General features: G+C 46.5%; 1 protein-coding gene across 1 annotated transcript; it reads left to right on the top strand.

Annotated features, from left to right (window-relative positions):
* Positions 1-72: 72 nt before the first annotated feature.
* DNAJB11 (DnaJ heat shock protein family (Hsp40) member B11) lies at positions 73-13,078 on the top strand (the record flags this gene model as incomplete). The annotated part of the gene is made up of 10 exons (XM_082003398.1): positions 73-140; positions 294-450; positions 3,663-3,760; positions 4,851-4,983; positions 5,949-6,091; positions 6,639-6,721; positions 7,307-7,364; positions 7,940-8,051; positions 8,456-8,615; positions 12,733-13,078. 10 exons carry the CDS (start codon positions 73-75, stop codon positions 12,795-12,797), a joined length of 1,077 nt encoding a protein of 358 aa, XP_081859524.1. The 3' UTR covers positions 12,798-13,078.
* Between the last annotated feature and the right edge of the window lie 1,191 nt (positions 13,079-14,269).

Raw genomic sequence — 14,269 nt, 5'->3', positions numbered from 1 at the left:
GCGCTGCGGACCCGTCCGGAGAGCGCCGCTCCCTCTCCCCGCCGCCTCCCGGGCAGGTCCGGCCGCCCCGCCATGGCCCCCGGCTGGCTTGGCCGCCTCTGCCTCCTGCTGCTCTGCCTCTGCGGGGAGGCCGTCGCCGGGTGAGTGCGCCGGGCCTGTGTACCCTCCTACCCCCGCCTCAGCGCCGGGCCTGCCGGGCCTGCCCTCGTCCACTCCGCCCCGGGCTCGGCGGCCGCGGCGCTGACGGAGCCCCGCTCCCTTCCTTTCCTCTTTCTTCTCCCCCCTCCCCGCAGGAGGGACTTCTACAAGATCCTGGGGGTGTCCCGCGGCGCCTCCATCAAGGACATCAAGAAGGCCTACCGCAAACTGGCGCTGCAGCTCCACCCCGACAGGAACCCCGACGACCCCCGGGCGCAGGAGAAGTTCCAGGACCTGGGTGCAGCCTACGAGGTGAGGCCGGGGGCCGCGGGCTTCCCCTCTGTGCCCTACACCTGTCTGTGGGCACCGCTGTAGCGAGGCCCGGTGTAGCTGCTGGGAAGTCTTACACCCTGTTGGAAGGATCTCAGAGAACCTTAAGTCCTCCCAGACTGTGGAGGGTGGATGCAGCTCATGGTAGAACATGTTGAGAGTGTGAAGCTGAGCTTGGCTAACAAGTGGTCTCATGAGGCTTCATCCTGTAACATCCAGGGGAATGAGAAAGGAGGGCTCCTAGGAAACGTAAAGGCCCTCCTGTAAGGTGTAGGTGCAATCCCTCCTCCCCCTATGTTGATTCTCGGACACTTTACCAAATTAAAAAACAAAGGTAGAAAGGCTGCCAGGCTGCTTAGAGAGCTCCTTCTGTCAGAGGACAAGAAAATACCTTAGTTTAGTTAGCCAGGAAAAAGCGAAGGCAGCAAGTTAAAATTATTTAGTATTTATTAATAGCTCTTTGTGGAAAAAATAAGAGTTGTATCAGCTATAAGTACTGGCACAGGAACAAGTGTGTGTGTCTGTATAGGACCTGGCTGTGAGTAAGCCTAAGCTGACAGGAGACAGAAGGTTGTTGGCTTGCGTTTTAGAAGACATTAAGGTGGGAAAAATAATTGTGGGTCACACATGCATGAGTGTCTTTTCCATTATAATATCGTAGCATGCAAATGATACCTGACACTAACAGCATTATATAAATCACATACAGATCATTTTATTAGCTGAATGTTTTAAATCAAAGCCTGCTTTCTCTGCCACATACATACAAGTTAATGCAATTTAGGCAGGGTGATAGGATCGGTTTCATCCACGTTCTCTTTTTTTTGTCTCCCTTCTGTTGCTTTTGGTTTCCATCTGCTCCTGCCGTCCCCTGTCGTCCCCTGTAGAGCAGAGGCCCCCAAGGAAGATGGTGTTGACCAGCAAGAATTCGTAGCAGCGGTTCCACCAGCAGCTTGCCTGCACTGCTGTGGCTGTTTGGGTAGGGGGGTTGTGTCCTTTCTGAGGAGCCAAGCTTCAGAAGGAAATGGTTTGTGTTCCTGCTGCAGTCTGGTAGTGCTGCTCAGCCCGCAGCTGTAGCACAGCTCCTGCTTCCATCCCTGATGCTCCTCTGTTCTTCAGATATGCAAATGTAAAAGGAGTGAGGAAGTGAGAGAAGCACCTTGCATGCGTTCCTCTTTGGCCAGAAAGAAAACACATTAACTTTATTTTTGTATCAGAGCTGGGACCTCTTTTTAGTTCAGACTTATCCTTAAATAAATTGGCTGAACTATCACAGGCAAACTAGTGAATGTAAAGAGGTTTTTTTGGTGGAAGAAAGTTTATTACCTGTCACTTGCAGCATCTGAAGATTGATGCCTGCGGTTTACTTCGAAGCTGTGAGCTGTGTCATTTCTGTGAGTTGGGATCTAGTCACATTTGACAGTATGTTATGCGCAGGAAGCATTTCTCTACCTCTTCCCTGAGTCCCAGTTATTTAAGTCTTTGCCATAGTAAAGAGAAGAAATGGGGAGAAAATGGTTGTAAAATCAAATCAGCAGGGAATATGGTGGCAGGAGTAGCTGAATATTAACTTTTATGAGCAGTGTTTAGCCAGTACAGCTTGCAAATCCTTCTGCTAAACTAGCTGCCAGATGCAGTGTGTTGATTGGATTGTTTTGGGCAGAAGGGAGCAAGAATTAGGTTTCCCTTATAACCTAAACCAGGATGCTTTTTGCTGTAAAGCAACAGCCTCTGTTAGTAGTACCACTGCTCAGGGTTTGGCTAGCTGACTATCTATAGCAAAGCCTTTAAAAAAAAAAAAAATGGGGGGGAAAGTAGGTTAATTAAACTACTTGGTCTCCTTCATTTTAACAGCCTAAGTGATTTCCACCCTGCAGCTCTGTGGTCTGAACACAGATGTTTCAGTTAAAAAAAGGAGATTGATCCCACATGAGGGAACTGAGACTCTGCTACATATAGTCATTAGTCTCAGGATGGTTTGGGGGTGGAGTTTCCGTGGGGTTTTTTTTCTAAGCTCATCCACTGTAGTTGCTTTGCTTTCAAGGCAACCTGACATAGCAAACGAGGACTCTCTTTACAGTCCTTGAAGTTGTGTTCTTGGAATTGTGTTCTCCAACAACCTGCGGAAAGAAGGAAAATGAATGGAAAGGCAAATATCTTGTGTTCTTAATTCCTTCCTTATTGCTCGTGGTATCGTCAGTACTCTACTGGAATAATTTTGCTGTGATACCAACAGATCACAAAATGGGAAGATTATCCCAGTTTTAGGAAATGTGTGTTTTAATGCAAAATTTGGAGTGACAAAGGGAGAATTGAACTCTTACCTACTAGATGAAGCTAGTGAAGTCACTATTGTTGGTTGGTTTTTTTTTCCCTGTTGCCAGCATTTATCATTGGTCACAATTTCAGGCTGGTTTTCATCATTTAGCCAGCTTTTCCACCTGTTTCCTCTCCTCCTTAGGCTTCTGAAAGCTAACCTGGCAACTTTAACCTTCCCAAATATGACCAACAGGGGAGGAAGGGGTAGGAAGACTAAATGTGAGCAGAAACCTCTGGATCTCTGGAGGAGGGAAGAGCAAAGATCAATACTTAGGAATTTAAATTGAAGCTTTATGGCCTTGAAAGTCATGTGTGGTGGGATGTGTTATTCTGCCTCGGTACAGAAGTTACTTCTAACTTTTGCTGCCCTTAGGAGTGAGGGCCAGCATTCAAACTGGTGCAGAGTTACCATCATATTTGGCAGGTTCAGCTTCGTAGGCAAACTTGCCATCACTGCTAACTGTTACGAAATTGTAGGTGGAGAAATACACGTTCTGCGTGCTTGAAGAACAAACTGAAAAACAGGGGTGGTGTTACATGATTTTATTTTTTTTTCCAGTGTGTCCTGCTCTGCAGGAACTGATTCAAATTATTCCTTCTGCTTCTTTTTTTAATCCTGAAGATAAACTCAGTATTGTTTATATTTTCTCTGTTGCTTCTGCTGTTTTAATAAACTAACCATACTTTTTATGGGTTTAACTGATAAATGTTTAACTCTGCTAGTCCAGTGCAGCAAGCAAGTTCTAGCCAGTGCTTCCATAATGTAAAGCATTGCTTCTGGTCCCTCAGTGAAGAGGTGCTGATGAGCTTCCTCTCAGAGCTTTGTTTAAATAACTTGGCTCAGAATGTCATATCTGCTTGCATCCCTATGCCAGGTGCTGTCAGATGAGGAGAAGAGGAAGCAGTACGATGCGTATGGTGAGGAGGGATTGAAGGATGGGCACCAGAGCTCCCATGGAGACATCTTCTCACAGTAAGGAGACTTTGCCACTTCTGGCTATTCTACAGTTGGTGCTCGTGCACATGTTTGATGTGGGCAAATTCTATGTTAAAGCCTTTTACCCAGTGAGGAGGCACTCATGTGAAGTGACAGTTGAGAATTTGAAGAAATACGTTTACCATGGATAGCCCACGAGCAGTTTTCGTTTGTCTGTCTTGCATCAGTCCTTGCCCCAAGAGCAGTAAGGAGGAGGCAGTGGCATCTTCCCACATGGGCAGCTCTTGCTCACTTGGCAAGCTGCGTTTCCAGTGTGGGTGATTTGTAAGGTGCTGCAGCTGCATTAAACATGTAGGAACTTCTTTTGTGTTATCTGGTATGTGATTGATATTTAACCTGTCATCACAAATCATGTGTGCCCTTTGGGGATCACTCTTTCTTTTGCAAAGTAATGCAAAAAAAAAAAGTGACTTACATTACCTTTCAGAGCAACTGTAGAATTTGGATCTCTAAAATCTGGAGGCACTTGCATGTTGCTCAGGCAGAACCTGATATTCTGTTTAAGGCCCCTTTGGTTATGATAGGCACCAATTTACTAGAACAATTCCTGAAGTTGCTCATCTCACGTAATCCTTCTGGGTGAGAACTCGCACTGTCTGCTGGTCTATTTTGAGGAAAAATACGCAGTTTTGCGAGGAAATTTTTTCTCTTCCCCCTTGTCCTCAGACTACTGGAAGCCAACCTGCTAGCGTTGACTTGCAATGCCAGAGATGGAGCACTATTCGGAGTTTGCACCTTGTGGTGATGGTAGCTGAGCAGCAGTGTGGTACAGTGAGGACTTCGCTTAAGCAGTGGTCAGATTTTGAGGTGTTGGCATTCAACCCCTGCTCCAAAACTTGTTTTCTGGAGTACAGTGACTGCTTTGTTTGAAGGCTTTAGCTTGTGTCCTGGAGGAGCAAAAAGAGGTATCTGGACTTACTATGGTGCTTTTGTACTGTGAGGAGGCTGTTCTCTGGGGACTAGAAGCATTTGCCAGGCAGCACATCGCTGCTGCAGGTGGCTCTCTTCATCAGATCCTCACTTGATCAGAATTCCTTCCTGAACTAATTAATGTGCTTTACTTCAGCTTCTTTGGAGACTTTGGATTCATGTTTGGAGGTAACCCTCGCCAACAAGACAGGAACATTCCCCGAGGAAGTGACATCATCGTGGACCTGGAGGTTACGCTGGAGGAGGTGTATTCAGGAAACTTCGTAGAAGTAAGTTTGACCACTTGCCTGTCGGTCTTTCCAGTGTGCTTTCGGGTTTGAGGTGCCTGGTGTGGCCAGTGCTGAAAATTATATTTTCTCCCAAAGAATAGAACTAAAATAGATGCTGGTTTTCTCAGTATCTGGCAGTGACGGTGGAAGATGTTGTGATGCTATTTGCGAGCGGTTAACTGGAGAAACAATACATTGATTCATCTTTGCCGTCTGGCAGTTTCTCTATAAAGGGATGCTTTGTGTGATAATAGCTTATTTGTTGGCTCTTAAGTGCCTAGCAGTAACTTTTTTTTCTGTAGTTCTGTTGGAGGTGTAAGTGGTCTCCCTCTAGAATTTGGTGATATTTGGGGGCCATTCATCGGCTGAAAGCCTGTAGCTAAATTCTCCTGTTTTCAATAAGTCTTGCAAAACCACGCTGAGGATTTTTCATAGCCTCTTTATGCAGCCAAACATGTCACTGCAAATCTCTGGATTACATACTTGGCAAATGTATGGTGGCCTTTTAATTATTTTTTTTTTTTAAGCTAGCTACATTTCTGGTGCTGATAATCCTTGCTATTCTGCATGTTAGAACTTGCATTGATTGAGTCTGCGAGTGTCTGGGTAAACAGGGGAACTCCAAATAATTTTGTCTGTTGTGTGGGACAGGGAAGCGATCATAACCAAAGTGTGAGGTATTTCATCCTAGTGTTACCTTTTCTATTTAGAAAGGTGTACAGGAAAAAGAAAGGAAATGGTAATAATGGTGTCAGAGAGTTTTTCTGGTATTTAATGTGTGATCGGCAAGAGGCACAAGGTGAAAACTGTTGTCAGAATGTTTTGCTTAGGCCATTTGGAGCTACTGTGGAGGCAGCACACACAAAACCAAATTATGTTCAGGCTGTTTGAGAAATGCAAACCCTTGTGGAGACCCAGGAGTGCTGGCCTGTGTGCTGGTATCAACCTCCTCTTCTTCCATGCAGGTTGTCAGGAACAAGCCAGTGGCAAGACAGGCGCCTGGCAAACGGAAATGCAATTGCCGGCAGGAGATGAGGACCACCCAGTTGGGTCCTGGACGTTTCCAGATGACTCAAGAAGTTGTTTGTGATGAATGTCCAAATGTCAAGTGAGTCTTATGCTCTTTACTACTATATGGATGTTTATTCAAAACCTACCACTAGATGGAGGAAAGTGCCCGCACTACCAGAAAGACCTGGGGAATTTGGAAGAACTTAACACACGTTTCTCATTTCCAAGGAGCCAGTATTTATTCTTACAGGAGAGATGGCCAGCTCTGTTAGATGTAGAGTTCCTCAATTTGCTCTTTCAGCCTCTTATTCCTTGAACAATCAGCTGTGGAGGTTTCACAACTAAACCTGAATAAATGAAGTCGGGGAGGCCGACAGTTTCCAGCTGGGAACAGTTGGACGTGGAATACTGTGTTGTAGTTACACATCCAGATGCTGGATGCATTTAGGAGCATAATGCTGCCTGCTCTACTAGACAAGTAGATGAGCATACAAGAAAGGAGCACTTGCCCTCCAGTTTTAGATGTGAGCAAGGAGAGAGTACGTGTTAACTTGTGGGAGTCTTCTCATTACCTCAGTAACATAAGTAGGTGCTACCACCTAACTGTTGAAAACTTGATGCTTGCTTGCTCTTCCCTTTCACAGGCTTGTGAACGAGGAGCGAACGCTAGAAGTGGAGATAGAGCCGGGTGTGAGGGATGGTATGGAGTATCCCTTCATTGGTGAAGGTACGTATATGGGCACTGCCCTGCTGCTCAGCTCTGACTTGCTCCTTTCCATAATGCAAGGCTGGTCTTCATGGGAGGGGAAGTGTCCAAGCCCTGCTTTGGGTAACTGATCAGCACATGTGGTTTTAAGTGCTCTGCATGCCGCTGAAATCCAGGAGCATACTCTTCGCTAAGTCTGGATAATGCTCCAAGTTCCACTCCCTTTGCTGGTACTGGGGGCACATGCCAAAAAAAAAAAGCTCTAAACCTGATGTTTCAGGTAGCTTTTGAGTAGGAGCATCTGTTCTGGGCTTGTGTATGTGAGGGAGTCCTCTCTGCCCAAGGAGGTGAATTCTGTCAACAAGTAAAGGACGTCATAAACATGCAGGCAAGTCTTTCAGAGCGGCGGAGAGGCAATACTCAAAAGTCCTAGGCTCTTTAATAACAGATATGTGTAAGCAGGGTTTTAGTCATGTAAAGATCAACTGCTTGTGTGTTTCCTTTAACATGTGAGCTGCACATCTCTATTGTGTTTAATATGCTGCTTGTTTGTTCAGTTGTTACTAACTAGCTCCTTTAAACAGAGCTTTTCTTTCTCTTTCACAGGTGAACCCCACGTGGATGGGGAGCCAGGTGATTTGCGCTTCCGAATAAAAGTTCTTAAGTAAGTAACTGGCCTAGTTAGACCACTCTTTCTGGTTACTGTAAAGGAAACTTGCAAGCAACTTTCTGGCCAGCGTTGCCAGCTTGGCTAGTGTGTAGCTTACCCTTCAGCAGAGGTGGTGCAGCCTGGAGTCTGGTACTCAGGGCTGTGCAGGATGTTCAACCCTGATGATGCTAGAGTAGCTGGATTCAGCACTGTTAAGATGCTGCGATAATTCCACTTTTATTTTGTTTGGCTTGAGTTCTGGCATTCATTAGTACCTCCTGTATGAATCACATGAAGTATCTCCTTTTTCCATAAACATACTATCTCTCTATTGTAAGGAAACGCACTACTAAGAAAATCGTTGCGTGAGTCACAACTTCTTGACACGCCTCACCACTCATTGCCCTAGAAATAGAAAGATTTATAGTAGTACGTATCTCATACAGGAAAATAAAGCTAAATTTCATTCATTCTTCACTTCTTCCTCTGACTTGTGAATTCTCCAAGCTCCCAAATAGAGGGGAGGAAGCCAGAGGACCTATTTCCCCTATGGGGGAAGAGAAAAGTTCCAATGTCTTTTATTTCCACAGGCACCCAGTCTTTGAAAGAAGAGGAGATGACTTGTATACAAATGTGACAATCTCGCTGGTCGAGGCACTTACAGGCTTTGAAATGGATATCGCCCATTTAGATGGGCACAAGGTGAGGCTTGCTTGGTGTACATAAACAAAATTTAACTGCAGGTCTCCTGTGCTGAGGATTAGCTTGCTCAGGGTCTGGGCAGCTGCTGGTTGTATACAGCTTCCCCTCTGCTACAGCCTTCCAGACTAATTCTCATGGAGCCAAAACAGGCCCTGTACAAGGGGTGCTCAGTGTGGGTCTCTGTTCCAGGCTGTCACAGCAGTTACCGCATGTGCTGTCACGGGGGATGTTAGTTCTGGCATGTGTCCTGGCAGTAATACTGCCTGGACCCCTTGAATATCACTGACTTTGGCAAGGAAACAGTGTCAGCTGAAGCTTTTCAGTGGGTTGGAAAGGGCATTGGAGTGTTGCGGTACTCACACACAGAACACTAGGTAATGTTCTGAAATTTCTTTTGTCTCTAGGTTCATGTTGCTCGGGATAAAATTACAAAACCCGGGGCAAAACTGTGGAAGAAAGGAGAAGGTCTTCCAAATTTTGATAACAATAATATCAAAGGCTCACTAATAATAACATTTGATGTGGAGTTCCCCAAAGAGCAACTGACAAACGAACAGCGGGAAGGTGCGTGTTTTAAAGCTCTGTCATGGCAGCGGGCTGCATGGGCCTCTTGCCAAAGCTGATAAGAAGTTGGCACAACTGAACCAGTGGCCTGGAGAGGTCAGGAGGGGCTCTCCTTTCCCTGTGCCCCTTGTACAGCATAACGCAGCTGGCTGATGCCCCGTGATTAACTTCCATTTCCCTTTGAAGCAAGTGAGGTTGGCTGCTGCAGTTGTAGGGAGCCAGATTAGGTTGGGATATGCCACTGCTGGGATGTAGCACTTGGCAAGTTTGCAGGTGCTTTGTTTTGTAGCTGGCCATCTGTCAGCTGAAGGACTTACTGGGCTTAGCCTCTGTCTGCTTTGCCTTTGCTGGAATGGGATCACAAGCTGTTCTCCAGCCCCCGTTTCCACTTCCTTGGAGGCAAGACTTGTGAAAATCCCTCTACTGTCAAGGGTAAAGAGTGTCATGCAGCATCAGGAGAAGGCTTGTTTCTCTCTACATCTCCTTCTCCCCTAAGTGCTTTGTGGCTGTATAGAGGAAAAAGGGTGTGGTGCAGATGTTTGGTAGGAGACATCTGCTTCTCGGCTTCAATGCTCAAACGGAAACTTGATGAACCATGTAGAAATCCTAAAACTGACAGGAGGGTAAATACTATATTCCTAGCTGGCAATTGCTCTTTGCTTCAGCAGCCTCTGCCATAGGTTCTGCTGCTCTGTGCAAGGCATCAGAGTAGGCATCAGGGGCCATGTCCTCTGCTATGGGGCAAAGAAGATCCTGGCATGTACCAGTACAGCTCTTCAGAAGATTCCCATCCGCAGAACTTCTTCCTGCTGGTCAGGGCTATCATACCCTCTTCTGAAGGTGCCCTCTTAGTGGATTCTGGCAGCTCTTCTGGTAGAATGATGCAAATACACAGCTTTCCTGGACTCTTGAAGCTTGGAGAGGAAAGCCAAGCCATGGGTGGGCTGTTATTAACCCTGTGGCACTTACTGCTGTGTGCATTACTGCTCGGGCTGTGCTTTGAGTGAACCTGTTTTGTGTTTTGATCCCTGTGCTTTCCTGCCTGTTGCAAGTGTGTTTGTGCCCAGTGAGGGCTGTGGAGCACAGTGGCTGCAGCTGTGAAGTCTCATTCCAGGCTCTGCTGCCCTTCTTGAAGCTTCGTAAGGTGTCAGTGCCTCTCAAACAGACTCTTGACAGTTTGTGAAAAGACTTGGCAAAGAGCAATGACAGAAATCTGAATGTTTATAGAAATTGCTCACGCACCTTTACAGATACCCCAGCAATAGAGAAGTGATGGTACTGGCATGAGTGTGTTCAAGCATGGGGCCTTTGGGTGTTCCGCTCCCTCCTAAAGCAATTCCACGCTTCCCAGGGGAAGGTGACTGGATAGGCAGTCAGATGCGTTCCTGTGTGCTAGAAGATCTCCCAACATCCAGTGATTTAAGGAGTTTTATGAGGCAATAGGTCTGTTCATGTTGTGTGGCAGCAGTTCAGTGTACACATTCAAAGGAAGGCTGTAGGCTTCAGAATTCAAAACATCCCTTTTCTTATTGTTGGCGATGGTCCTAATTTCTTATCTCATGACCATATGTACAGCTCCTGGGGCAGTCAGAAGGTACTCTGACTCCAAGAGCACCACTCTGGTCAGCCTAAGCTTTAGAGTCAGGGGAATAATGTTTGCTTTCCTGACAGTGTGACGTCAGGGAATTTATTGCCTGTTGATCAGAAGTGACTTTCTCGTGTGTTCATCTCTACTGACACTTGTTTGTTGTCTGCTTTGGATCCCGTGTTTTAACTCTGGAGCACTCAGAGCAGTGGCAGGCAGTGTGCTCAGGTTGTGTTGTAACCTGGGTTAGAAAAATCTTGGGGTTAGCTCTAGTTAAAAAAAAAATAAATAAAATGCCTGAGGTGTAGTAGCACCAAATGTCAGCATTCCTGGCTGGAATTCCTGATTGAACATCAGATATGTGTTGAAATATCCTGTGCGCTAATGAGGGTACCCTTCAGGCCAGCAGGCAGCTGCATAGAGCTAGCTAGCAGGAAACGAGGTACAGGAATGGTGCTAATCCCACTTTTTTCCAGGGTTACTGGAGCACACCTCTCTCTAGCTATGTCCTTCCTTTCAAAGAGCTACGAATCTAGGAGGCACATCCTCTTACCCATCAGCCAGGAAGTGACTTGGAGCCTCCTTTGGCTGTGCAGGGGAAGTGAACTTGCCTTGTACCCCCCTGGAGAATGATCTATCCTTAAAGATCAGCAGCTCCTGTTTAGGGGCTTGCTTTTCCCTGCTGTTAAGGATGTTTCTGAATGTGGAAAGGAGTTCAGGATTCTCTGGCCAGCAAGCAAGAAGCATGAATAGTTCATGTCTGGCAGAGAGCTGTCTCAGTTCCAGTTACTACTTCCAGGACAGTTTACCAGTATTTTAACAGAGCTATTTTGACCCTTATGCATCAAATCACGGGCCTTAAAGGACAAAAAGCATTTTGGCTACAAACTTAAGTGTAAACAAGCAGGATAAGGCTTGCAGGGAGACATACTCTCTTTTAGCTGGATTTCTTGAAGAAGGACTTGCCTGAAAGGTTGGGGGGCTTTTCTGAAGAAGTGGTTAATTTAGTTGCTGATCCTCCCTCTTCGTGCCTCTGTAACCTCACCTAAAGTTAACAACTCTGGTGGCATTTTCTAGGCAGCCTAATCTGACCTGTTGTACGAACATGTACGGTATGACACCATGGCTCTGGCTTCAGTTGAGCCGCAGAGCAAGCTCATCTGGGGCAGGACTGCGATCCTGTCTTCTGTCATGTTGAGGTGCAAGCCAGCTGCTTGTGTGCTTTCTTGCAAGACCGATGCTGTTTTGGGGACGTCCAACAGCAGAATTATAGCAGTTTAGCTAGATTTTTTTTTTTTAGTATTATCTGAAAGTTACCCATGGCATGGGGAGCTTTCCTCTCTGTTTTGGGCCCCGACAGCCCTTCCTCGGGCTCAGTGGTTTCTGGTGCTGCTCAGAGCAGAGATGATGCCATGCCCTGAGGGGCCCCAAGGCCAGGGCACTCCTGTGTGTGGCCAGGCTGACTTGAAAGAGGGAGTCCCCTCTGGTTATTTCTGGAAAAACAGTGTGACGCATTCGTTCTTGCCAGTCTGCTTCCTCTGTTTTGTGCAGACTTGCCCTTTAAGTAGTGGTGAAGACCTGCCAGTCTTTCGCTGAATGTGCTGACCCCAGTAGATGAACTATTATAGTTTTAAGGGCTGACTCACGCTTCTTTTATCCTGCTCTGGTAAGAATTTGATGCTGACAGGACCTCAGAGCAGTCAATTCTGTGAAATGTTTTATGAATGGGCTTTCAGGGGTGGGGAAGATGGTATCTGAAAAGTCATCTAGACACTTTTGTGAAATGGTGGGTTTCAAAAAAAACTTGGGATTTTAAGGCCTTCAGTAGGATAGTTAAGCCCACAGATAATGAGTTTGCTTCTCTTACTTGCCTTCAGGGACTACTTCTACTGGACAGTGGTGTCCCCAGGCACCACATACCAGTGTGAAAACTGCTGCTTTCTAATTACTCCTGGGGGATTCTGTAGCTGGCAAGTCCAGAAGGACTCAAAAGCCCTCCTGAGCTTGCTACTAGCAGATTTCTCTTGGGCTGTAGAGGGAGCCTGGGGAGATGACCTAGATCTGGAAATAGTCAGCAAGTTGTTTGTTGTTGCATTTGCACTTGAGATGGCAAAATTGTTGTCAACTTCAACAGCAAAGCAGCTCTGGGATTCAGCTTTATCCCTTCCAGAACTGTGAGGATCTTGAGGCGGTGCGCTGGGCTCCGAGTTTGTAGCAGAGGCTTTTTCCCCAGAACCACAGACTGTGTGTGGTCCCGAGAGTGTGCGAAAGCACTGTTACAGCATCACTAACCTCAGTCCCGTTTCTCCTTGTAGTAATGCTGAAGGAGCAGGCGTAAAGCTGTTGTGCCACTGGGTTTGAGGGGATTTTTCCTTTTTTTTTTTTTTTAATGATGCTCTTAGGGTACCAGTGTTTGCATTATTCAGATACGTAGGCTCAGCCCTGAAAGGCTGGTGCCTATGAGCCAGATGTGTAAATGCAGAGTCCTCCTCCCGTTTGTGCTGTGTGGTAACACTTTCCTTTCTCTTGCAGGTCTCAAACGGTTGTTGAAACAAGGATCGGTGCAGAAGGTGTACAATGGATTGCAGGGATATTGATGTGTGGAAAAACTGGACTTAACTGAAAATGAAAAGTCAGATTTATTTGCAGTCTCTTCTCCTGCCCACTGTAGAATGGAAAAGAGGGAGGGTGGGGCAATTGTTGAGGTATATATAATTTTTTCTTTGTAAATGATGGAACTGCTCAGATGAGTTGGGGGAAATACTACCCTTTTCAGGGCATAACTGGTGCTGCCTATCATGTTCCACGTCGTGGAACAACAAAGAGACTCCTTGAGCAGGAAAAAAAGGTGGGGAAGGGAGTTTTAAATTCCACACAGATTGGAATTTCTGGTTTTTAAATATATTTTGATGTTACTTTTCTTGACCATCTCAACATTTTCATAGCTTCTCCTGCTTTTTATGTCCTTTGTGTCAGTCTCTTCCGAGTTTCTGTTTTGTGGGTTTGGTGGGTTTTTTTGTTTTTAATCCCAGCCCTTCCTCTCCTTCCCTCCAGAATGTGGTATTGCTTCAGAGTCTGTGTTTCTGGGGCAGGAGCACAGGTGCTGTTGGGAGTGGACTGGCAGGAGAGCCTTTATGGGCTATGTTAGGCCCCACGTGTGGTTGGGAAAGCAGGGGAAAAGAGTCTCTTGAGGCTCCTGTGGACTTTCTAACTACCAAGCAGTCCTCTTGTCCCAGAAGTGAATGCTTGGTTTTAAATTTGAAGTCGCAACAAGCTTAGCAAAGACTCCTCAGACTTTCACAGTGGGATCTTTGGAAAATAATGGGAATGGCTCCTCATGGCCTCGGCTCTTCCTTGTTGCCCCCAAATGTAATGAACAGCTTGTCTGGAAAAGTTCACTTACCTCTTGCACTCTGTCCTCCGTGAGGACAGGTGAAGCTAACAGCACAGAAATAAAGATGTTTCAGTTGGACTGGCAAAAACTACCTGGTTATGTATTTTGGCAGCCTTTACCCCGGTACAGCTGCCAGTGATTGGGCTAACAAGGAATGGTCCCTTCAGCGATCGAAGTTGTGAGCTGCTGTAAAGGGTGAAACTACAGCTGCTAATACCAGCGAAAGCTCTGTAGCTGCTTTATTTGAACCGAGGGCCTGGTAGCCTGGCAGGGGGGTACCTGTGCTGCTCTGGTCTCTGTTGTGAAGACCCTGCTGCTTTAAGCATCCCTGTCAGAGACTCTCATCTCTGCGTGTTCTTCAGGAGTGGTAGCTAAATGATTCCTCGGAGGTGTCTGCGTCAGTCAGCCTTGTGCTTCCCTGTGACAGGGGTGTAGGCAGCAAGAGAAATGAGTCAGTTGTTCGTGTAGGACGGTGTTCTGCTCCTTCCCTCTGCGCTCTTCAGGGCTGGAAGTGCGATCCTTACAGCTGCTGCCTTATACCTCATCCCCAGCCTCCCTCACCCGGGAAGTGGATGGAATCTGTGTGTTCTGCATGGAAATGTTTGCTGGGGAGCAGCAGTGGGAGACTCAAGGTTGTTTTTTGGGTTTTTTTGTTGTCTGTTTTTCTTCACTGTG

This window comes from Phaethon aethereus, assembly GCF_964289735.1.
Source record: "Phaethon aethereus genome assembly, chromosome: 9".
NCBI lineage: Eukaryota > Metazoa > Chordata > Aves > Phaethontiformes > Phaethontidae > Phaethon > Phaethon aethereus.
This window is presented reverse-complemented; position numbering and strand designations above follow the sequence as displayed.